The sequence below is a fragment of the Phalaenopsis equestris genome, unplaced genomic scaffold (assembly GCF_001263595.1).
Source record: "Phalaenopsis equestris unplaced genomic scaffold, ASM126359v1 Scaffold218760, whole genome shotgun sequence".
NCBI lineage: Eukaryota > Viridiplantae > Streptophyta > Magnoliopsida > Asparagales > Orchidaceae > Phalaenopsis > Phalaenopsis equestris.
Window position 1 is genome coordinate 373,693 of NW_018237177.1, and position 25,966 is coordinate 399,658.

The 25,966-nt window shown below is 35.1% G+C and overlaps 1 protein-coding gene across 1 annotated transcript in view; it reads right to left on the reverse strand.

Moving 5' to 3' along the window:
* Positions 1-25,966, reverse strand: part of LOC110037326 (long chain acyl-CoA synthetase 6, peroxisomal-like) — a 55,137-nt gene that overhangs the window by 8,608 nt on the left and 20,563 nt on the right. The window contains exons 13-18 of the mRNA XM_020741947.1: positions 21,256-21,344; positions 21,084-21,172; positions 11,416-11,545; positions 11,179-11,297; positions 5,241-5,364; positions 5,076-5,162 (exon numbers count right to left, since the gene is read on the reverse strand). Coding sequence (XP_020597606.1) covers positions 5,076-5,162; positions 5,241-5,364; positions 11,179-11,297; positions 11,416-11,545; positions 21,084-21,172; positions 21,256-21,344 — 638 coding nt within the window. The remainder of the gene's footprint in view (positions 1-5,075; positions 5,163-5,240; positions 5,365-11,178; positions 11,298-11,415; positions 11,546-21,083; positions 21,173-21,255; positions 21,345-25,966) is intronic.

Here is a 25,966-nt window from a genome sequence, read left to right on the forward strand (position 1 = left end):
AGGAGGAATCAACTCAAGGATAGAATCTAGACAGACAAAGCAACTCTCAATAACAATCCCTCAGGAGAGGCCTCTTCTTTTATGGTAGGGACCTGGATCCCACTATAAGATTTTCTTTCCCGAAAAGGTCTTAAGGCGATATCTAATGTTGTGATTCATTCATCCCGTCTAATCATCTATTAGTGGGTATCCTATTGAACAAATTTTACTATTCAAATGCCTCCATATAGTTTTCCAGAAGTGGTAGAAAAAAGTAGCATCTCTGACATGTTGAACATCCCTCTGTAAGGGTAACTCAGGAAATATAATATATATCTGAAAGGTCTTGAAATTCTCTTATCTGGGATGGTTACATGTTTGGTGTCGGTTCATCGGACATATGACTGTTTAGGGACCACCAATGTTAATTCTGTTGGAGTCTCTCTCATGGCATCAGCTTGGACTATATGCTTTTCTCCCTTGTCAGCTGGAATTTGATACTCCTCCTTTGTGTCCTCACTTTCTTCAATGTCTACTATGTTATTGTCTCTTTCTTCAATTGTTCCCTATCCCTGGTCAGTAAAATAGATTATTCCTGTGGTTTTCAATATTATTCACTGTACCCAAATATGTGATGCTTGAAACACTTTCTGGATGTGATAGATATAGGAATTTCAGTTAGCTTTGCTGGTTCTCCACTTTGAACTAATTTCTTCTTAGGTGGGGTCGGCTTGGATGTTATGTTGGGTATGCTCTTTTTGCTTGATCCTAGGGTTAAATTCTGTCTTAATATGTGACAGTCACCGAGTGAGGTCTCTCCACATTTTAAGCAAATAGGTATTGAACATCCCACCTATAACAAACTGATAGGCACTGGCATTGCATCTCTCGTTTCATTTTATACCAGAGAGTAATCTTTTCTTTCCCTCATGCTGACGTAGGTGCTTCAAAATAACACTCTTCTTTAATTTGTTGATGACTAGTTTCACAATTCTATCTCGTGGGACTTCCCAGTAATTGAAGAAAATTTTCACAGTCTAAAGTCACTCGATGAACTTGACTAGGATCCAAGTGGCCATTAAAATATGGTAAATCCAAAGTTACTTCAAAATTCTGACTTCTCAGATATTTCAGATCAAATCTTCGGGGTAGAGGTTTTTCATCTCTGAAATCGGTATGGTGGAAGAGATCCACTCCATTCCCTAAATCTAACAAGTCATCGTTTCCCTTCTAGATTGCCTTCTCTCGAAGACGCAAATCTTTGTTGTAGTTGGAAGATTTTCCACCGCACAACCTTCATAGATGGTTCCCGAAGGTCACTTGTGGATTTGTCACAAACGGCATCGGGGCATTTCTTTGACAATCATCTCTTCTATGGCATGATTAGTGTTGGGATGTAGGTAGAGGTGATGTAGGGTGTAAAAATGGGAGGAAAATTTTTGTTTTCAGGGGTGGGAGGGGGATTTTAGATATGGGTATGGCAAAAGCTAGAAACCATATGATAAAAGTAGGGTTAGACTAGCTAGGATACCAAATGATACCAAAGTAACCCAAACCACAATATGAAAAAAAAATATTATCAAAAGGAAAGTTCTAACAAACACGACCCAAGGATACGCTGAAACAGAAAAAAACAAAAAATGACAATACAAACTCAAACTAGGTGGATCTCCGGGTGGAGGTGGTGATCAGCGAGGGGTCAGAAGGCGGCGAGACGGTGGAAGAGCTGGTCGTCCAACATAAACAACAAGGTAGTGGTTTCTCGGGTTCCATACAGTAGGCAGACAACAAAAAATGACGTGGAACCGTTGTTTTGGAAGATGACAACAAGTGAGAAGGAGATAAGGCGCAGGTTATGGGTAGAGACGCGTAAGAAGGTAAGTTGTAAGGGTGCGGTTTTGGTGGCTGAAATAGCAGGAAAATATCCAGGAATGGTTGTCCGAAGGGGGGGGTGTGGAATTGTGGGATAGCGAAAGACGGGCGGCAAGAATGAACGGAAGCAAAAGTGGAGGCGACCAGAAAGGATGAAAATTGGTAGAAGAGGTGGTGGCTAGTGGCTAGAGTTGAAGGAAGATAGTCAAAATGTTGTCTGGTGGCAAGCAGGCATGTCGGCAACAGAATTGGGGAATGGGCGGGGTGATAGCGAAGTCGAGCGGCTAGAATGAATGGAAGCAAAAGGGGATGTGACTGGAAAGGACAAAAATAGTAGAAGAGGTGGTGGCTAGTGGTTGGAGTTGAAGGACGAAAGTAGAAATAAGGTCCGGTGGTTCCAGTAACGAGTAAAGGTAGCGGTGGCAGTGAGGGGAGGAATGCAGAGGATGAAAAAGTTGGAGATGCAAGAATGAGCTACAATCAGAGCACCACTAAATCCCTTGGAAGGAGATCACCACCTCAGATGAGCTACAGTCAGAGCATCACCCGTCGTTGGATACATCCCTGGAAGAGAAAAAGAATACAATGATGGTTGTCCCGAAAGAAAACATACGCCTAAACAAAAAACTCAAAACTCTATTACAACATGTATACAAGTTCCCTCATACAAAACCCTAATTAGAAATTAGAATAATAGGAAAGAAATTATAAATAACCTTTACATAATAAAATAAAATAAAATGAAAGGGCTCCATAGGCCAGGCGGCACAATCCTGAGTGAGAAAGTCCCGCTTCAGGCCTATCGGAATGGACTTCCACCCCCATTTCCAGGTATGCAAGGAACTCCTATGGATGGATTGCGATTTGTTCCCAAAATTGCAAGAAAATGTGAACTTCTGCATTGTGAGGTGGTCACAGGTGGCTGGTGTTGCAAGAAGACAGCCGGAATGTTGTCTCGTGGTTTCAGCGGCACAATCTTGAGCGAGAAAGTCCCGCTTCAGGCCTATCGGGATGGATTTGCACCCCCATTCCCATGGATGCAAGGAACTCCTATGAATGAATTGCGATTTCTTCCCAAAATTGCAAGAAAATGTGAACTTCTGCATTGTGAGGTGGTCACTGGTGGCCGGTGTTGCAAGAAGATAGTCAGAATGTTGTCCGGTGGTTTCAGCAACGAGGAAAGGCGGTGGCGGCGACAGTAAGGGGAGGAATTTAGAGGATGAAAAAGTCGAAGATAAATACTCCCACAAGAACGAGCTACAATTGGAGCACCAATCCATCCTTTGGAAGGAGATCACCACCTCGGCTGAGCTACAGCCAGAGCATTACCTGCCTTTGAATACATCCCTAGAAGGGAGAAAGAGAACGACGACAGTTGTCCCGACATAAAACATGTGCCTAAACTAAACATTCAAAACCCTATTACAACATATATATAAGTTCCCTCATAGAAAACTCTAATTAGAAATTATAAAAATAGGAAAGAAATAGTAATTAACCATCAAATAATAAAATGAAATAAAATAAAATAAGAGGGCTCCATAGGCCAGGTGGCACAAAACCGGGCGAGAACGTTTTCCTTCGAGCCTGTCGGGACAAGCTCCCACCCCTATTCCAGTGGACGCAAGGAAATGCTATGGATGGACTGCGATTCGTTCCCATAATTGCAAGAAAATGTGAACTTCTGCACTGCGTTTGGCCTCAATCACGAAAATCAATCATGAAACAACATCACAGAAACACCTCCTGCGTCGGAAGCAGGAGACGGAATGTGTGTGTGTGTGTTTGTTTCTACAAGGCGGGGATGCTAGAATTATAATAAACTCTAGGGATTGTTTGGTAGCAAGGTTTAATAACCTAAATCCTGCCAAATAAAAATAATGGCAATGTTAAATCTTGCGGGATCTTAAATCCCATTTCTTCTCCATTTTTTCCTTAAATCTAAAATTTGTTAAATCCCCTTTGAAGGTGGATTTATGGGATATAGCAGATCTGAAGCGTGCGAAGACGGATGTGAAGATGACAAGGTGGTGTGTTGCGGCTAGACAGTGGTTAGGTTGGTTGGGGAGTGGCAACCAACAATAAAGAGATGGAGGAGTTATGACAGTAAGGGAATGGTTAGGGGATTGCGACAACAAGTTGTGAGGTGGGCAGAGGTTGCAACGACATGGAGATAGGGTTACAGGGAATTGCGGCAGCAAGTAGGTAAAGGGGAAGGGGAGTAGACCACCGGTAGGGGGCCGACAGGTTGGGAGCAAGCTACAACAAGCTTGCAGCTGGATAGAGGAACAGACTCCTGGTGGTGTCTAATTCATGATGCTAACCCTGTTAATACTTGGCTGGCAAGAAGGGGAATCTGTGATAATCAGGCATGTCCTTGGGGTTGCAGGGAACCTTAAGACAAAAACCATATATGTTTCGGTTGCAGTGCAGTGCAGGCAGTTTTGGAAGCTCTTCGAAAGTGGGTTTTGGTATTCATATGCAAGAAAATCGGGAGGATATTCTTCAATCCCTTACCTCTCTGGTGAGACGAACTTTGCTCTCAATCGCATCTATCGCAACACCATTTATCACTGCTAGAGGGCCCAAAATAATAAAATGTATGACACAATTTTCACACCGCAATATAAATATTATGTCCCTGACATTCCTTCTTTTAGTTCTTACGCTGAACCACACTATCTATATCCTAAAAAAGTAAGTCTGAAGATAGGAAAAGGCTCGAATGAATATTTTTTTTTCCATAAAACAAAAAAATTTTAGTAAGAGCAAAAATGTTAAGTGTTAAATTCAATTCTGTAATAAGCTGTTTCAGGAGGCAAAAGTAAAGAGGATCAAGAATTGGAAGCTACCCAAGAAACAAAGTGAAGCAGATTTTTCTTAAAATTGCATTAACAACTAACAGAAAATAATAAAGCACATACCCGCACTAATATATCATATATAAAATGGATCTTTCTTAAAATTGTAACATTTTGTAATTAAATAATCTATATTCTAACATTAATACTTCTTGTAATAAAAATACTTTCATTTTGTAGCAACAACTCAGCAGAGAATTGATGTGATGAGCAGCTTCTGTTTCCAGTCCAAAAAAATGCTAGTAGTAATACATCCTTTTTAAACAAATGCGTCAATAAATTGAGGTTTACATTAAGATAGTATGAAGAAAAGTTCACAGTTTATTCATAAGACTTGCAACGGCAGTGTACCTTAAACCTTACCTATCAATGATTTTTAGGCGTCCTTCAGGTAACCATAGACCAATGTCTCCAGTATGAAGCCATCCATCTTCATCAATAACCTCTTTTCTGCACAATGTTCTTCAAGGATTCAACTTATTGAAATTCAAGGTGAATCTAAAATAATTACTGAGAAAAAGCATTTACGTCTGCAAATCATCTTTGTAGTAGCCCTGAAAGACTATAGGTCCCCTAACACAAACTTCTCCACGAGGATACGGATGGTCTTCAGACGTATAGTTCATTTCAGGAACATCAACAAGCTTGATTTCTAGATATTTAAAAAAGAATGATTAATATATCAAGAATGCAATTTGGTATACAGAAGCTATATCATCACACTTAGAGATTCTTAAAACAAATGAAGATTCACATACAAACCACTCAATCCTTATGTGTTTACATATCTAACACCTAAACTTCAATTTTTACATATATGCCACCTTAATTATGCAGGAAAAGATGTATTTCACTTTTAAAAGTTAAAAGTGGTACTTTTGTTGTGATATGAAAGATTTGGATGGTATAAATGCAAAAAGTAATAAAGTGTTAAATATGTAAATACATAGGAATTGTGTGGTATATGTAAATGCCCCAAAAAGAACTAAATTACTTTCCTCTTTGGAGGCTTTTGATAATTGGGATTATGACCAAATGAAATATTCTTAACTGCTATATCCGAAATGAGAAAGGGGCTGTTTGGGATCACTTTTTGTTTCTTGTTTTTTATTTTTGTTTTTAATTTGTTTGGTTTTTATTGATTTTTTTAACATAAAATGAAAACATGCTTGGTACTCATATGAATTTTTCTTTTTCAAAACAAAAAACAAAAAAATTGTTTGCTAGTCATATACATTTTTGTTTTTAAACATAAAAAAAAAGATAGCTTATTTAAAATATTTAAACAAAAAGATATGGAACATTTACATATAACCCACCCATTTCTTATGTATTTACATATCTAACAACTAAACTTCACTTTTTACAATTATACAACTAAAATATAAATTAAGAGAACGATATAACCAAACTTGGTAGAATAATTGCGAGAAATTTGTTCAAATAATCAACCTACCAAACTTTGTAGAATAATTGCAACAGAGTTCCAATGTTGCAATACAGAAAACTGAAACTTCATCAAGTGCCTTATTTTCAAGATTATGGATTTTATAGAATTGAGTAAATAGCTAATCCATTAAACGAATTTCAACCTACCAAACTATGTAAAAACTAAAGTTTTGGTGTTAGGTATGTAAATGTCAATGTCAAAATCCTTGAGTAGCAACATTAGGACATATTAGTTTGATAGATTCAATATTTTCAACAAAAATGGAAAAGCTTTCCAATCAGAACAGTGTCGAGTTCATCCATATTCATACTGACCAAAGAAATCTGGCTGGACTTGGGAAAAAGAGGCAGATTTTCTGGGTTAAGCGATTTGGGGATTGGGGCGTTTGATGTGGATTCATGCCCCTTATTATAAAAGAGAGATCCTATGAATATTGCTGCTTTCTGACTCATTATCTTTAACTTAAAATCTTGTTTGCATAAACTAGGATAGGGGTTTGTATTTTTCATTGATCCTGAGAAATTTAATTTCTACTGATCTTAAATATGAAAGCCTTTACTCCTATGTCCTACAAGAATACAGCAAGTTAAAGTTTTGTTGATTTTTCTTTCTGTATCTCTCTTAATCTAAGAGCCTCAGAAGGCTGCCCAAACTCATTGCAACAAAGCATGTCTAGAAAATTTCATGGACTTCAAGAAAAATAAAGGAACAGTGTCATAAAAAATGATCAAGCGTGGAACTTGAAGGATTCAGTATTATTCACTTGACAGATTTCATATTTCGCCCAAATTATGGTTTGATGTCCGCCACATTCTTTCCATCTCAATATCTCCAAGCTTTCTCTCTTATGCACACCTACCTTTACCACCTAACCAAAAAAAAAAAAAAAAACATAAAATCCACCTTTCAACTCCAATCCAAATGATGGATTGGATGCCCCTATGGATTTTAGAACAAAATGGTACTAAAGTAACAGATTTAAGTTTGAACCTTAAATCAAGGAGATGATGAAATGTTATGGAGAAGTGTAAAAAATGGAGAAGGCTTAAAACCAGAAGTTTGAGAAGATTTTTCCTATCCGAGTAAGGTCATTAGGAGAAAAGGATAGGCACCCTATTTACACTTTTTTACTATAATATTGACGACACATTTAGAATGAATCACTCAAAAAAATCTAATAGCAGAAATCCATATGCGTACTCAGACTAATATGTTTGATAAGGCAAGAAGTTGGAGATGATGGCAGATAGAATAAAAGAAGAAAAAGATGAGATTAAATTCTTAAAGTTTTGAGGATGCAACCAAAGAAGAGAAGAAAAAATCAAGATAATTAAAGAAACAAGAAGTTCATTATTATTTCATGGTTGAATACAAGTAAAAGCTTCTAACCTTTGATGACATCATGGACACCGACATATTGCACAACTGGTTTCAATAGTTGAATATTTATTTTTGATTTGAACAGTTTGACACTAATTTTTCTATATATTCTTACATAACTAGTTTCTTTCGCTCATTAAAAATTTATTTCCTATGAGTTGGTATGGTGGAATACCAATGTGAAAAATTGGGACTAGATTAACGTAGGCTAAATTAAAAAGACATTTTAAGAGGAGTTTTGAACTAATTAAGTATATAGAAGATATATCTGATAGATGCATTGACGAAACCCTTATAATAGTGCTTTGATAACAATGCAAGTCTACACTAAGTTTCATAAGCAAGCCATTGCTCTCAAAGCATGTTGGAGTGCAACAATACCTATCCTGACAATTAAAATGGTATGAAATTCAAGATATTAATGACGCAAGCATGACGACAATTCCTATTGAGAAGTAGTGTAACACCCTGTTATAATTTTAAAAAGGTTGAATAAAGAAATAGAACCTGAACCACACGTAGCCATTTCGATGACGAAGACGAATGCAAGTAGGTAAATAGGAAGTTAAAGTAAGGAGATGAGACTTCACAAGTGGTTGCGTCATTATAAGTGAAGTGAAACCGTACTAAGGGGGACGCTCCCCTATGCAAGATGTAGAGACATGTATGGTCTCATGCATGAAACAAGAAGCAAAAGAAAGGGAATATGGGGTTGAGCGAGAGAGCTAGCCGAGGGTAAGGACAAGATTGAGAATGAGATGTTCATAAGAGGCAATCAAGTGAGCGAAACTAGAAAGTGTGTGTCATTATATATGAAACGAAACCGTCTAAAGGTGATGATCCCCTGTGCAAGACGTAGAGATGTGTATGGTCTCATGCATGAAACAGGAAGAAAAGAAAGGGAAAATAGGGTTGGGCGAGAGAGCTAGCCGAGGGTAAGAACAAGCTTTAGAATGAGATGTCCATAAAAGGCAATCAAGTGAGACTAGGCACAAGGAGGAAGAATATACAGATGAGTGTAGTATGTGGGCCTCGTGCATACCTAGATGGAGACACAATGTGTTATCTTGTGAGTGAAACTAGAAGGGAGTGTTTGGTAGCACACTTTTAATAGAATTTAGCCATGGATTTCACCTAAATTCAACCAAATACCAAAAAGAGAGAATCAAATGCAACTCTCCATTAAATTCAATTCTCTCCCGTTTCGTTTGCTTCTCCCCATTCCGTCTCCTCTGCTATGTAAATCCGGATTTATCAAATCCGACTATCAGGCGGATTACATCGCCGTTTCTCGCGTGCTCTCTCTCCGCCGCGAACTGATTGGATTTCGCATATTTGACAAAATCATTTTAACGTAAATCTACGACAGCAGCCAAACACTGCCAAAAGATGGAATGGCGTGTACTTGAGTAGGCATTTGTGAAAGCAACGATCGAGTGTGTGCGTGCAGCTTTCAATCAAGTGAAGGAGGGAGTTGATACGTCTCGACACCAAAATCAGTGAACAAGCCTCGACGAAATCACAATAGATAAGTGGAAAAGACAAATAAGAGCTACTCTTATAAAAATCAAAAGAAAACAAGCAAGCAACAAGGCTGGTCTACTATTTGAGAGGTAGATCGTCTCTCCCACACCTTAGACGTCGTTAGGAACACCACAAGAAGAAAACAAACAACAACCACAAAAAAATGCATGAAAAGGAAAACAACAGTCAAATAAAAACATGCATAAAAATAAACAAACTCTAGGTTCCTCCTTTTAATAAAAATCCTCTCACAGCATTTGAAAACTTTCATTTTTCACTTTCCCACCAAACCTTCTTTAACTTCTCCTAGAATATGTAATTAAACCTTTCGTGGTCCCCACTTGCTCTTTGACCTTCTCTGCCCTATTCTACCACAGCAAAGAGCTCCTTTGTTCCTTCACACGAACAGGATTGACCAGGCAAGCCGATGCTTTGACCTTCGACCAGTCCAGGGGTGAGCGTAACACTACTCCCCTTATAAAGAAGTATCTTGTCCTCAAGGTGAAAGGATGGAAACTACTTGTGGATCACCTCATAAGGCTCCCATGTTGTTACGTAGTCTGACAGTCCTTTTCACTTAACCAATACCTCCTTCGCTCCCCTGCTCCTCGGCACACTCCTTCAATCTCTAGAGGCTCCAGGATCACCTCCAAGTCTTCTACCTTCACCACCACATTCTGTAAACTCTTCCACTTGCTGCCCACTGCCAGAATTTGTACCCATACCCAGCTGCCCTTGCTGCCCTCACCCTGAAAATCTATGCCTCGTCAATATCGGCAACGTGCTTGTTATCCAAAACCCTAAAAATCATCATTTTTGTTGTTTTCTATTGCTGACCACCTCGTCCATCATCCCACCACCACCTTCCAACCCTCGCTAACCCACCACCACCCTTGATCAAATCTTAGCGACTTGTTGTGTCAGGTGTGTTATTATTTCCTATTTTCGTCTAGTTGGTTGTCATTTCTCTTTCAATGTGTGAGTTGCAACAGCTTAATCGACTTTCAAGTAATAATATTTGAATTTTCTATTATGATTTGGGTTAACTCGGTGTCACTAACTATAGCTCATCCCTCAGCAACCTCCTTTCACTTTATCCTCCTGTGGCATGCAACCATGTTTCCTTTCATCATCCACTTATTTTCTTTTAGGTAGGCTAATGGCATAGTTTTAACAATGTTTTAAGCATCTGTTGAAACCAATATGAAAGAAATTCAAATTGATTCAAAGAACAAAGCGAAAAACAAATTGCAAAGTTATTTGAGTTTTGGCTGATATAGGAAAATTTTAGTTGTTTTGATACATAGCGCTTCAAAAATTTCTACCGATTTTTAATCGAAACAAGTAGCAATTAAGGATTCCGAACATTTAAATGAGAAATTAAACTTTCCATTGAAGGGTGATCTAGGATTCTAACCTATTGCCAAAGTATTAAATTACAAAATCCAAATCATAGAGCTAAACATGCGGCTACAGGTAATGATAAATACTTCACATAAATAAATGTGTAGTGGTATGAAGTTTCTTGCTAATACTAGTACTATTTATAGATTCATAGAAAATATTACTTTTGTCACTAAAGATTAAAGAGAATCAACAACAACAAAATCATCGTTATCATTTTTTAATAATAACCGCTCATTATATAATTATTTTAATTGTAAATAATATTTTAAAATGTTTGAATTTTGAATTTATTTATACATATATAATTAATATTTTAAAAATTATATTTTCAAAAACTATTACCAAAAACATAAAGAAACAGAATACTAGAGCCACCAAAACTATCAAAAAGCCACTGAGATTAAATATTTTATAACGGAACTAAAATAGACTTCTAAAAGCTTGGTTAACAATGTTACTAAATTAGCGGAACTAGCAATAAATAATCTACAAAAAAAAATGGCATCATCATATTGTCAAGAATATAAAAAGGAGAGGAATGACCTGACAAAGAAAAAAAAAAACAATCCGTAATAATTCCATCAACATATTTTAGTTATACTTAGTTATACCATAACTTTTAATACAAAGAATCAGAGGAACATTGGGTGAATAAATAACTCTATACTAAAAAAAAAAAGCAACACAATATAATGCAAAACTAACCGCAAGATGTATTTGGTGAGCCGACATGACCAGTTAAAGTGTCACCATCATTCATGGCACTTACAGTACAAGACGACTCTGTCATCCCATACCCTTCAACAATTTGACCTCCAAAACATCTGCAAAAAAAAGCTCAAAGGTATTGCAAAGTACAAGGTAGTTATCAAATGGCATGATGTCTGAAATAATTATATGGCATAAGAAAAATTCATGCAAACTCTAAAAGTTATCTCATACACTTTAAGAAAATCCATGACATCTGGAGATAATGGTGAGGCCCCTGAGGACATAAATCGAATCCGCCCTCCAAGTTTGCCCTTAATTTTGTTGAAAACTAATTTATCCCAAATTGGAGATGGAGTTTTCCCTGTAGAAATGAATAAATTCACCAAGTACGAACAAATTAAATTAATTAAAAAAAGCTTTATGAAGCTATCTAGTTGATGAAACCACCATAACAAATTAAATAAAAATACATAGAAACATTTAGATTATACCTTTCGAGTATAATCAAGTAAAAAGAAGAAGTAATAAAATTTCAATCATATTTTCAATTTTGCTATGAATTAAAAAATGTTTTACCTTCATGCCTATGGTCGTGGTTAACAAGGGCCATTGAAAAGGGATTACTCTTTGCCATCTTAACGAATGAAAGGGACTTCTCTTATTTCTTATCAGAAGTCTTAATCTTATGTTGAACAAGACATCTCATATTGGCTTCTTGTTTCCATTAGTATTTTCTGTCAATTCTTTTTAAACTTCCTTGATGAACAGGATTGCTCACTCCCAATTGCTCCAAGATTGGAGTTTTATTGCCTTCTTAAAACTGTAATTCTTTTTTAGCTTCTCTAAATGAGAAAAATAAATAGCAAGATTTTTTATTTAATAAAACATTATTAGCATGACTTTTTATGATAAGTGCAAAGATAAGTTAAAAAATGATTTTCATATTGCCTTTCTTTGTAAGTGATGCGGGAGCGTCCCTTCCTTTTGAGTAGGACGCAAGAGTGTCTCCCACTTTTAACATGTGACGCACGTGCATGGGACATCCTGCAATTCCAGCGCCTAGAATAACAGTGAGAGTCAACCGGCTCCTCTTAGGTTTGACACCTTTCAACAATGGGTCCAATCCTAATAATCTAGGGCATGTATATTTGCTTCTAGTATTTTAGGTTTTCTCGTGTTTTTTGTCAGGACAACTGTCAGCATCCAGGTTTTCCCTTCTAGGGTTCTATCTGAGGGCGAATGGTGCTCCGGTTATATCTCGTTTCGAGGTGGTGACTCTCCTCCAAGAGTTGAATGGTTCTCCGGCTGTAACTTGCTTTCAAGGTGGTGTTTATCCTTCCCTAACTTTTTTGCATCCCTTCCGCTTCACTAGGACACATTCCTCGCAGCAATCTGCCCCCGCAACAGCCCTTTTGTTGTTCTTCCTATAGAACCATCCCAATCCAGCAGGTTTCATGTTGACCCAGCCGTTCCCCTACTGATTCTGCATTTCCAGCCATTACTAACATCCTTCCCTCCCCCCATACTTGTTGTCGCCACCTCGGGCTAGTAACTCTTTGTTGTTCCAGCCCCTTCTAGATCTCCCCACCCATCCAGACTTGTTGCCTCCACCCTGAACAACAGCCTCCACATCTGTCCATTTTGCAAGGCGCCTCCCCTGTACCACCGCCACCGCCACCTTTTTCCTTATTGCCACCACCCAGAACAACCCCTCCACGTCGATCTCGGTTGCATGCTTGTTTTCCAAGCACCTACGAAACAATTGCCTTGTTGTTTCTACTTGCTAACCGCCCCTTTTCACCACTCAGCCACCTACCATATCGTCATCAATCACCCTCACTATCCTTTGATCTAACCATTGTTTGGAGTTTTGTCGTGTCACTCATTATTTCATATTTCTGAATGTTTTGGATTGTAATTCCTATTTGATTTCAATAATAAAAGTTGCATTTCCCCTTGTTGTTTATTTAACTCAAATATCAGTAAGACTATGTGTTTGGGGCGGATATTGTTTTTTGAAGAAGCAGCTCACAGGTGATATCCGAAAGTTGCGTTGGAATAGGAGTTTATTTGAATAATCTGATGTTCTACAACTATTTTTGATGAAAAAAGACAGTTATGTCCATATAAATGTAATTTATCTGAATGATTTTAGTTTTCAAAATAATTGCATAATAGTAAAAACATGTCCAACAATACAAAAAACACGTTAGAAGTCAAAATTTCTCCAATACAACAATTGTTAGTCATCAGTTCACGCATAAAACCATAATAATAAAAATTACAACAATAACGATCAAGGATATAATGACGCTCGCCTTCATGTCCAGACGATCAAAACTTTGCAAAAATTTTTATTCATAGCATCTCTCCTCACTTGATCACTACCCAAAGCAAACTCATCTGTATCATCAGCCCAAAAAAATACCTGCAATCTTCACAAGTTTTATTTCTAGAACAGCAATAAAATACCTACAAAATCATTTTTCCTGTGATTATAATATATTATGGATTTAATTGACAAATGTTTGGTTTCATAATCAAAAAAAAAATTAGAAAGTAGACATCAACAAATTTTTTATACAGAACACTACATAAACATATAAAGCAGACAACTATGAATCATCAATACATCTGAAATAATAAATATCTATAATAAGACACTACCAAACAATATATAAAAACAATCAATGAATTTACCAAAGCATTTGCAATCTTTTCTCTTAACTGGATCTTCTCTTAAACATTATCCCATTCGAATGTGTTCAAGTCATTCGTATCAAAGTCATCATCAAGAACAATTGTCAGACCCAATGTTTAAATGCTTCGACAGATATGCATTTTGGATCTTCATCTAAGAGCCTCAAATCAATATTGTCCTAAGATGGATATCTCTGTATAAAATTATGGAGTGTTGACATTGTAAAAACTAACTTGACCTCTTTTTTGAAGGAATATATCGACATATCTCGGAATATAACTCACTTCTTTTTTCATACACTGAATGTTCTCCCAATAACACTTCATAATGATAAGTATCTTTTGTTGAATAATTCATTCCTCTCTAATCACATGACTGTTGTGCTCAAAATCTGAAAGATAATACCTCGTGTCAGGGAAGGACTTCAAGAAACATTGCAATGGATATGCCGAATCGACGAGAAAATATTCCCCTGAATAATAATATTATTACTAGATATTCTCAAATCAAACACTTCATATACGATCATGAATGTACTAATCATGTGGGGGTATTGGAAATTTGCATTTATGTGGTCGGGTTGCAAATTTAAATATTTGACTATTATAAGTACTCTCTTTTCATCCAGTCATCAAGAATGTAAAATACACTGCAAAAAAATCTTTAGACTATTATTTTTTCTAGTAAAATAACAATGCAAAAATAAATATAAATATTGAAACCTTGAAAAACGGCATATATCTCATATTACTACAGATTTCGCTCGGTGTATGCACAAAAGAAGGATCTATGGGTTTCACAATGTTGTTGAGAAAACATTCGTTGTATGGAAGAAAAAATGAATCATACTTCAAGATATGCCAACATATTCCTTCAGAAAACATGTCAAGATAATTGTTGATACGACAGTTCTATAAAATTTTATAATGATGTATTTTTTGTTGAAGAATTCATTCCTCCTTCTAATCACTTGGTCGTTGCATTCAAAATCATGAAGGTGGTACTCGTGTCAGGGACGGCTTCAAGAAACATCGTTGTACTGGATATTCTGAATCAATGAGTTAATATATCTCTGAATAGTAATATTATTACATCAAATCCTCGAATCAAATGCTTCATATATGGCCATGAATGTACTAACCTAGTAGAATCATTTAAAATTTGTATTAAGGTCGCTGGGTTACAAATTTGAATATTCGACTATTATGAGAATTTTCTTCTCATCCAACATCAAGAATGTAAAACACATTGCAAAAATTCAATAGACCAGTACTTTTTTTATTGTAAAACACTAATGCAAAAAATAAATATAAATATTTATACAATGAAAAACGATATATCTCGTACCACTACAAATTTCTCTCGATGTAAGTACAAAAACAAGATCCATGGGTTTCACAATTTGGTTGACAATATTACTAAAGAGTTAACCCCAATATCGAAACATTTACTAATCGTCCCAATGAGTGCTAAAATCGCTCAGAAGCAGCACAAATGGACTCATTGTAGGACAATGTATAATGTGATGGCTAGAACTTCTCTGGATGTAAAGCGAATGATCCATGCAAATCGTAAGTACTCTTCAATTCATCTAGTAAATCACAAATAATTCTTCTCGACATTTGAAACATACTATGAATTCTTCTTGGCTGAGCTTCGAGCAGCTCACCAACTACGTGTCAACCACAGATAACGATGACACACCCAAGTTTTGCACAAATTTGTCTGATAGTACTTATTAATAAGGCATTGTTGTAGTCCTAATTGTAGTCCTCTTCATCTGATTGTCCCATTTGGTTATTAAATGGACGTTAGAACATATAGAAAAGAAGAAGTTATGCTGGAAGTCAAAATCAATGCTGAAATGACTCATGATTAAATACAGAAATGCCACATAAATATGATATAATATACTCTTCAACATAAAAGTGTCAATTAATACGAACCACAATTCGAAATAGTAATAAAAACATAAACTAACTAGGCATTGTCTAAAAAACAGCAAAGGTATGGACTCCTTCATTCCGACACCAACGTGAAGAAGCCTCTCACTTATTTTGATCCTCTAGAAGTTTTATAACAAATAAATACAGAGACAACATCAAATATCACCGAAGTCTAGTAGCTTCACAACATTTGTCATAGTAGGTTATCCCTATAGAGTTGTGCGAGCACTGGATGTGATATTGATGTAGGTCGTAACGAACTATGATATTTGCTCAGATAAATCTTGGGCCCTAATCTTTATTTTCCTTTTAAACTTATGAGAGGAGGGTGTAGGGCGTTTAGAATGACTTGATTTGCCTTGTTCTCTCTTATGGTGCTTCCTCTTGAACTTCATTAGAATGAACAAATTCAAGTTCATCCAAATGGGGAGGTACTGTGTTATTGCTCAGACATTGGAGCGTGTAGCTACAATATCAAGAAACACAACATCAAGTTGTTCCTTCAGCTCGGGTTATATGGCAGGACCTACAATCGATAAAATTGCAGTTCAATAAAATCGTAGTTGAATAAAATCACAATTCAATAAAATTGAAGTTTAATAAAACATGTTCTACTTACTAAATTTTTTTCTCCCCACCACTCCCTAATGCATACGCTGTTCTCTTAATAGGGTCACAACCTAATCCAATAGCCACTCGTTCAACTCCTTCCACAATTTTCAATCTTTTTTGAGTTGAACTCATTTGTTCTTCAATTAAAATTTGTCATTCAATATTCCTTTTTTTTATGAAAAGTTTTGGTAATTTTGTATCAACCTTTCTTATTTAAATGCATAGTCAGTCTATTGTCAATTTCTACCTCTTTTAAACGTAAATCATAGAATATGTTATTTATCTCTCTCTCCCAAATGATTGATATTCCACCTTCCTTTTGTTTACATATTTGATGTATCACGTAAATAAAACATTTAGACTAAGAAATATAATTTAGCAGTTAAAAAAATAATTTTAAAATCTGAAACAAAATAAGATAAAAAAACAATAGATCGAATTAAAGCTCATTCAAATTAATCTATCAAAGAATACTCTATCCGAGAACACCAATTCTATCATACAAGTTTTATAACCAGGAAGTATATGTGATTAACAATGACACGTGTGATCTAAAAACAGGTAGTATCCGTAGTTAATAGTGTGATGTGTGCTTTAAGACCAAAGAATATATTGATAAACAGTGGTATCTGTGATCTACGATTGGGTAATATCCATATTTAACAGTGTGATTTGTGCCTTGAGACCATGTAGCATCTGTGATTAACAGTGACATGTGTGATCTATAACCAGGTAGGATCCGTAGTTAGCAGTGTGATGGTTGTTTTAAGGTCCTGTAGTAGTTGTGATTAACAATGGCATGTGTGATCAATGACCATGTAATATTTGTAATTAACAATGTGATGTGTTTTAAGACCAGGTAATATCTGTAAGTAATAGTGACATGTGTGATATATGATCAGATAGTATCCGTAGTTAAAAGTGTGATGATTGTTTTAAAACTAGGTAGCATCTATGACAAACAGATAAGGACAATTATATAAATGAAATTGATGATCGATTAAGCTCTTTATTGTTTTTCCATCATTACTCTATATAACATTACAAAAATCAAAGGCATCAAAACCGCACTTCAAAACCATCAATGCAACACCACAAAAAAAAACTAGAGTCAACACCTACCAAAAGTCAACGTTGAAAAACTACAACCACACCCACAACCAGCAACCAACACAAACAACCAAACCATACTCGCACCAACAATCAACAGGTAAGAGAGAACACCAGGCCACAGAAATCAAACGTATCACTCCATCTTCACATTCAAGCGACAAACAATGAACCACCACCACCACATAATAGGAATTTCAAATTCGTAAAATGGATAGTAACAAACCACCACCACATGGGACAACCGGGAAGCGACAATGACATTCAAACATTGAACATCACATAATTCATAAATTATACATACGAAAGAGAGCTAAACTTTAATATTTACTTATCTAACACTCAAATCTTTAGCATCACAAAAATAATTTTTAAATGCTAGATATGTACACGCATAAGAATGGTGTGATGTGCATGTAAATTCCCCTTTAACTAATAATTCACATTTCGAATGGCAAAAACCAAACCACCATAGAGGAATACCAAAAAGCCCAAGATCACAACCAATTCAATTTCATGCAACAAGCACCAAACCACCACCATCACATAATAGGTAAACTAGGAAGCCTCATCGACAACACCAAAAGCACCAAATTACCAATAGAGAGGAGAACCAAGAACCACATAATAGGCAAAACCAAATAGATAAAATGAAAAGCAACATACCACAACCACAGAGGGCAATCGGGAAACCAAAATAGCAGTCCATCTCTAGCACCAAACCACCAACAGAGAAGAAAATCGAGCTCAACAAGGAACCAAATAGGTAAAACGGAAAGCAAGATACCACAATCACAGAGGACAACCAAAAAGCCCCATCGACACCACCTCAAGCACCAAACCACCAATAGAGAAGAAAACTGAGAAGCTCAGCAAGAAAAACTAATATGTAAAATGGGAAGCTACATACGACCAACATAAAGGACAACTGTGAAGCTGCATTGGTACCACCTCAAGCACCAAACCACTAATAGAGAGGAAAATCGAGAAGCTCAATATAGAAAATAAATAGATAAAACTGAAATCAACATAGCACTACCACAAAGGACAACCACAAAGCCACATTGGCACCACCTCAAGCACCAAAGCACCAACAAAGAGGAAAACCGAGAAGCTCAACAAAGAGAACAAATAGTTAAAATAAAGAACAACATGCCACAACCAAAGAAGACAACTGGGAAGCACCATCGGCATCACCTCAAACAACCTGAAACAACAAGAAGCAAACCACCAAGAGAGAGAAAAACCAATAAAGATAATATGCAAAACACTTTGGTAATATAGAAAGCGTCAAACAATCACCACAGACAACTGAGAAAGAAAGACGAAAATTTATACATTCAGAGAGAGATGGCGAAAGGTGGCAGTAGCGAAGACGAACAAAACAAAAAAGGGACCAAAGAACCGCAATTTTTCCCTAAAGCCACAACGAAGCTGAGTGGAGGAAGAAGGATACTATTAGGGATAAAGGGAGGCATTCATCGAATTGTAGAGGGGTAGGTTAGTATTTTCCCACCCGAACCACACCCTATACCGCGGAACGGAGGCAGTCAATGTCTTCCAGAGTTTCGCTGCTCCAAAAGCGCTCTCCCAAACGGCCAGTCAGTGCTTTTCAAAACGAAAAGTAAATGAAACGCTCTCCCATATGCATCCTATCTCTAATATTTAGAGAAGGTTCTACCTGGTTTCCTATTTCTACACACTTATTTATAGCTTTAATTAAGTCCTACTTGAAGACATTTACTATTCAAGAATTATATTACCAAGAGTTTTATTATATTTTCTACTTTTCTTCCATTTAAATCACCCGAAATGAAGGGAATGTTAATTATTTTTCAAACGGAAAGAGGGTGGAGAAGTTACTTTTGCTTTGATATTATCAATTGGCTTATTTTTAAATCAACAATCAATAAAGGGAAAAAAATTATTTTAATCAACAAAATCTAATAGTAGAATCACTTTCCTAAAATTTCTTTTGGGTTATTATTTATAGCTGTTTTTTTTTTTATTTTGTTCATCTTTAGTATTCTGTTTTTTCCTCATGTATATGTTTTGTAATCCCCTTTTCTTTAATGACAAGGATTCACCTATATTTTAAACAAAAAGAAAATTTTAAGCAAGATTATTCCATTCATCTGTTCTTTAACATTTTATTTTTCATTATTTTTCATTTTAAAGACTCCTTTTTTTCTTTCAGGAGGTCATTCTAAACTCGGGCCTTCATGGTTACTGTGATTGGACAATAATTATTCAATGAACTGTGAAAATTTTAGCAAGAAAGAAGGACAAGAGAGCTTCATAGCCAGTCACCCCACCCAAAAAATGAACCTTCTTTTACTTGCCTTGAAGATATAGTGACACAATACTGAGAACTCAGTTGTATTTATATTGCCCACACCTATTAGACTCCATGGAAGCCACATTTCCATCTTAAATTTGTCTAATATTTAGTCCCTAATGATTGTGTTTAAGATGTAATAACACAAGGCTTTGAGAATTCAATTGTAATTATATTGTTCATATCTGCATCATAATCATCACATCGTTGCCACACCTCTTCGACCCAATGGCAGCCATTTCACCTCCCTCTTAAAGTTATCCTAGATTTAGTCCCAAATGATTTTGCTGATAAATAAGTCACATAAATACAGCTATGAAATTAGCTTTCTCCCAAAACCTTTTCACAAAATATTTCACCTTTATCCTATATTAAAGATGCTTTAAAATGCACACCTTTGTTACTACAACAAACGCATGTTCAAATTTCTTGCAATAAGTACTGATAAAATATTGTAATGTATGAAAAAATTAAAAGCTTTGTGAAAAATACAATGATATTCGATCAAATGAAACAAAACAATATGATTTAAAAAGAATCATTCAAATCAGATTTTAAACTCAATTGCTGCAATGATATTCTAACCATCAGTCAAGTTGTACTGGGTTATTTTAAAGGTATATATAATAGCATAAAATAACTAGAAATTCAACAATGAAAAGTGTGAACAAGATCAAAATTTCCCAACAATCCAATGATCTTCTCCCTAACACCACTTCAAAATATGTCAGCTCATATTACATGACAGAATGTTTTTATACATACCACATAATCTCTATATATTTACATATCTAACGTCTAAACTTTCATTTTTACATTTATAACACTCAAACTTCATATCAAATTAAAAATAACACTATTATTAAATTTCAAAAAGTGAAATACATTTTTTCGTGCATAAGTAAAGTGTTAAAATGTAAAAATAAAATTTAGGTGTTAGATATGTTAATATATAGGAATTGTGTGGTATGTATTGAAATCTTCCTTCTATTTACTGTTGCCGTTCAGAGAATAATACAATTGTGCAATCACATATTATGATGCATCAGATACAAATTTTTCTAGAACTTTCACATACATCATTTGTACTTGAACATAGTAAATTTGTCTCATTGCTCATACTCATACCCAGAATAACAAGAGAGCGGTGATCAGGTGCAAAAAGTAAATTCAGAATGTAATAATGTATTACCACTATATATGGCTTGCAACTTCGCATTGTAAGCAACATTGAATAATCTCTCCTTCAGTCCCCCAGATGTCTTCACAGCATTCATAACACTACAGCCATTTAAATGTAAAAGGCAACAATTTCAGAAGCATTCTAAAAAGGAAAAATTTAATGCAGAGGATCAGAACATCACCCAGCATAAATTCTGTTATACAATCTAGGAACACTTGCGAAGATAGTGGGCCGGAGAACAGCCATATCATCCATCAATTTCAGATTATCCTGAGATTAGATGTCGGTCAACTCACTTAGTAGATGTAACCAAGAAATTAATGCTAACAAATTGACACAGTTCATCCTGGTATAATTTTTCTTTAAAAAACAATGAAACCTAAGAGTAGTATAATGCGCCACTTAAAAAATAAGCTGTCATATTCAATCTGCTAAGGAATCTGAGAAGACATCAAATGCTACTTATTTATCAATGCCAAGGAATCAGAGCAGAAGTTTTAATGAGGTCTCTTGCTCACGTATCAATGGCTCATGTATATTTTCAGTTCCTATATCAATGGTGTTATCTAAAGTTGGTCTTCACATTGGAAAGAAGATTATAAACTCGTATCAGAGTTTACTTGAATAAAAAATGTGCAGCATTCTTTTTCTTTCTGAGGATATTTAACAATTCATTAAAATTAATTATGCTAATGTATGCTTGCTAAGGATTTTTCTTTACATACTATTTAAAAAAGGCCATCTTTAAATACAAGAGCTATTATTACCGGATGAAGCATTTAACTTGATTTTGAAGATTCATCCTCTGATAATGAAGAGAAATATGACTGTGTTGATCTGGCTGGTGTATTTTCAAACAAGATTTTAAGTATCATGTTGTCATTGTATATTTTCTTATATAACATATAAATATTAAAAGATGATTAATTTCTTTTGTTTCTAAGTTATGCATGTTGAAGAAGATTATCCAAAAATCAGAAGTCTGTCTTTAATGAAGAACTTAGTCTTGTTGTATTTTGATGATCTGGAATGGAACTAAGAATATCAACTGAGCTGGGTAGCTCATTGTTCTATAATTTGAACATTCTTGCCACAAACATTCTGAAAGTATTGGCAAAGTTATAAATTGTTTTTTAATCATTAGTGGCCTTTTTTTCAATCAAATTATTAGTATAATGCTGCTTTCTTTTCCCATCGAAATAGGGACAATTTATTATTTATGGCTACTAGGTGTTATAAGAACTTATTAACTATAAATGCCAAGACTTTAGCTAGAAAAAGTGAGTTTTTCAGGTGAAATTTATTCTATTTGGGAAGGATTTCACCTAGGAGAAGTGGTGATAAGGAAACCATAGTAGGGTAAGATTTTGCCAAATTAGTTGCCAAGCCTTCTAGCCTACCCTATTGTCTGTCAGTCTCCCATTCTAAGAGTTTATCCAATGTTTAGCAAGTTTTTGAGTGGAATTCTTGAAGTAAAGGATTCTCAGTTGTCCGAATTTGACATTACCAAAGCTGTTTTGAGAAAGCTGGTATCCAGAAATAGGTCCATTCTGGTTGTTGTGTCCTATTCCAGGACTAAATCATACCTGGTGATGACGCCTTGATGATTTCCTAAGCTCATGAATTGAATTCAGCCAGCTTACAAATAGCTAATGTCATTTCAGATGCATCTTTAAGATCCATTTCAAATGATCTCATATTAGCAAGAATTTGACACATGTTATCTGACTATGGGATTTTACTATCAAATGATACTACGAAAAGTATGAGATAATTATCAAGTCCCTTCGAGCAGGTAATTCGCCGCAAAAATTGTACCATTAAACTACAATCTCAGCTAAATCCTAAAGTTCTCAAATAGTTTACATTTCCTTAAGTAGTGAATTACCTAGGACATTTAATTGAGCACATTGCATTATTTCACAAAGATCGATGTAAAGTTATTTCTTCAGGAAAACATCCACCTCATATCTATAAGATCTCCACAAACGACAAAACACATTGCAACTGAAAAAGGTCATTCGGTCTATCATTTTCACCGACTAAGTTAAGGTACACGACAACTCAGACAACATGACCATAAAATATTAATCGACTTTGTAATCATTCTACTACCATCCATTATAAATTAACATTGATAAATTAATCGAGTTTGTAATCATTCCACTACTATCCGTTATAAATTAACATGGATAAATTTCCTCTACTTTAAACCAAATTGCTATTACTAAATATTAAACACTAAACAATAAGCATATGAAAACTAACAACTAGCCTAAATCAAAAGTTTTCTTTAGTTAAAGGAAGAAAAAATTAACCATAGAGGATCGCCGCGATAAGAAACTGCAAACTAGATCATAAAATCTTTGTAAAATGAGGGCGAAATCTCTGGGTGTTGTCCTAATCTTCCTCTTACACATTTGACCAAGAAACACCACATAAACACTCTATGCAGGCTGGTACACGAATTTATAGAGCCTATGAGGATGAGGAAACTATAATCCTTAGTCTTATCAAGATTGGTTGCCAAGTTTTATAGCCTACACCATTATTCAATGGTTCTCATAGCTAAGAGTTCATCCACCAGCTAGAAAAGGTTCGGGTGGAAATCTTGAGGTAGAGGAATCTCGGTTGACGAATTTCAACATTACCTTGGTTATTTTGAGAAGGCCAATATCCAGAAATTGGTCCATTCTGTTTGTTGCAGACAATTCCAGAACCAGATCATACCTAATGAAACAGCCTTGAAGTTGCCTTCACAATTGATTTCAACCAGCAGTAACCCCAAAAGCTGGGATAATTGCCAAGAAATCTAATTGAGCAGTAAATTTCTTAAAACCAGATGACATTTAAACAGGTTGGCCAAACCAAAATTTAGGTTTGAAGCATTTGAGTATAGAGGAAACAACATCTGTTGGGTATTCTCTTTCTCTTCACGGCCGCATGATAATGAGAAATTGAACAGATTTAGAAAGAAATTGTAATTTGAGTATTAAACGATTACTATAAACCTGATTCATATATATTTAGAGTTCAGCCTCTAGTCTACACTTTATCTGGGGTAAACTTCTGTAATTGTGTGTCCAATGTATTATCTAGTATCCAGTACGGTATGCAACTGCAGTTAAATTATCTGAACGTCAAATGTTGAGTTTAATTATTGTCTTTAAGTAGATTTTTGCAACAGCGACAATATGTGCCACGACTCGACCCAGCGCTTAGAATTTTCTATGACAGGAACAGACGGTCGAACAATGAAAATCAAACTTTTCTATTTTCATTTTTTTAAAACCAACATTTAATAATCTAAAAATAAATAAAATGCACTACATGTTCAAGAATTAAGTTAAACAAACAATAAATTTACCTTAGTTAATATTGTTCACGCCATTTATAAACATTCATTTCTTTCTTACTCATCTTTAAATAAAAACAAACCCTTAAAATTAATTTAAAACAAGTTATAAAAGCCAATAAGTACTCATACTGCTAAATTATAATAACACAATGAAAAATATAGTAATATGAATGCTAATCAAACATATAATAAATTAGTACTTAATAAATTACTTTTTCAATGAGATCGTTCAAGATGATTTAAAGTTAAAGCATACAATGTGTACATATCTATATCCTTTTATATATATGCAAATGCAACCATCATAGGAGCACCTCATAAAATTGTACAGATTAAGGTCCTGTGATATCAATATTTTTTTACATTTACGTGCACGAGTATCTTAATATACCCTACTAATACCAAAAGAGAGTGAACTTTATCATAGTTAACATTTACATGCAATCACTTTATTTAGTTCATATCAGCCGCATTTTTATATCATTCAGTATATAAATACCTTATAAATAATATATAAATCTTTTCATATTGAAATACTTAAGACATTCATATTAATATGACCAACAAGACTTAAGAATAGATGAATCAAAGTAAAATCCTACAAACGCATTGTAATTCATCAAAAATATCCATGCAACAAGTTTAGAATAAGTCAATAATATTACCATAACTTAGAAGTAAGAGTACTCAGCTTGAGCTCAAAACATTATTTATTTTTATGTTTTATCATCTTCTCTTCAAAAACTACCTGCACTAAAGGATGTAATATTTTCTTATTAATTTTTCTTTAAATTATAATTTAATTTTAATTATTTAGTAGCATTCTTACTCTTAATTTATTTAATTTAAAATATAATCTACGATTGAAACATTTCTATTTTTTTAGGACAATAAAAGTGAGCACTATAATTTTATTCTTTTTATTTATTTATTTATTTATTTATTTATCTTCACTTTTTATTTTACTCATATACCTAAAACTTGTTCGTAGAAAGTCAATTTTTTTAATTATAATTAATTAAACTTTAATTTTTCTTAAATAATATCATCTCAACATTTCATATAATAAAGCATTAATAAAATAAGTAATCCCGACCTTAATTAATATGCTTGAACTGAAGTTCAATGAATAGGAGTCATTTGCCCTGACCTACCTAATTTGTTTGCTTCACTCTGGAACCTGCACGAGACCCCCCTTCACATTAGCAAAATCGCGCATGCGTCACACTATTCACCTTCATGTGTGTCGACCCGAGATAACCTTGCCATCTTATCTTTCGTTCTCTTGACTCATGCACGAATTGATCGTCATCTTCCGCCCTCGAGCTGTTCAACGAAGCCCGACGATTGTTGTTGCTTGATCGCGTTTGATTGCTCTGCCTCCGACCCACTGCTTCCCTTCTTAAATAGTCAAAATTTGATGGCTGCAAAAAAGCTTTCGCTCCTTCACCGTACAGCTTCCTTTCTTACTCCATTCACGGCCCCTCTTAAAGACTTGATTTGTTGCCCCCCAATTTGTAACGCTTTCATTACA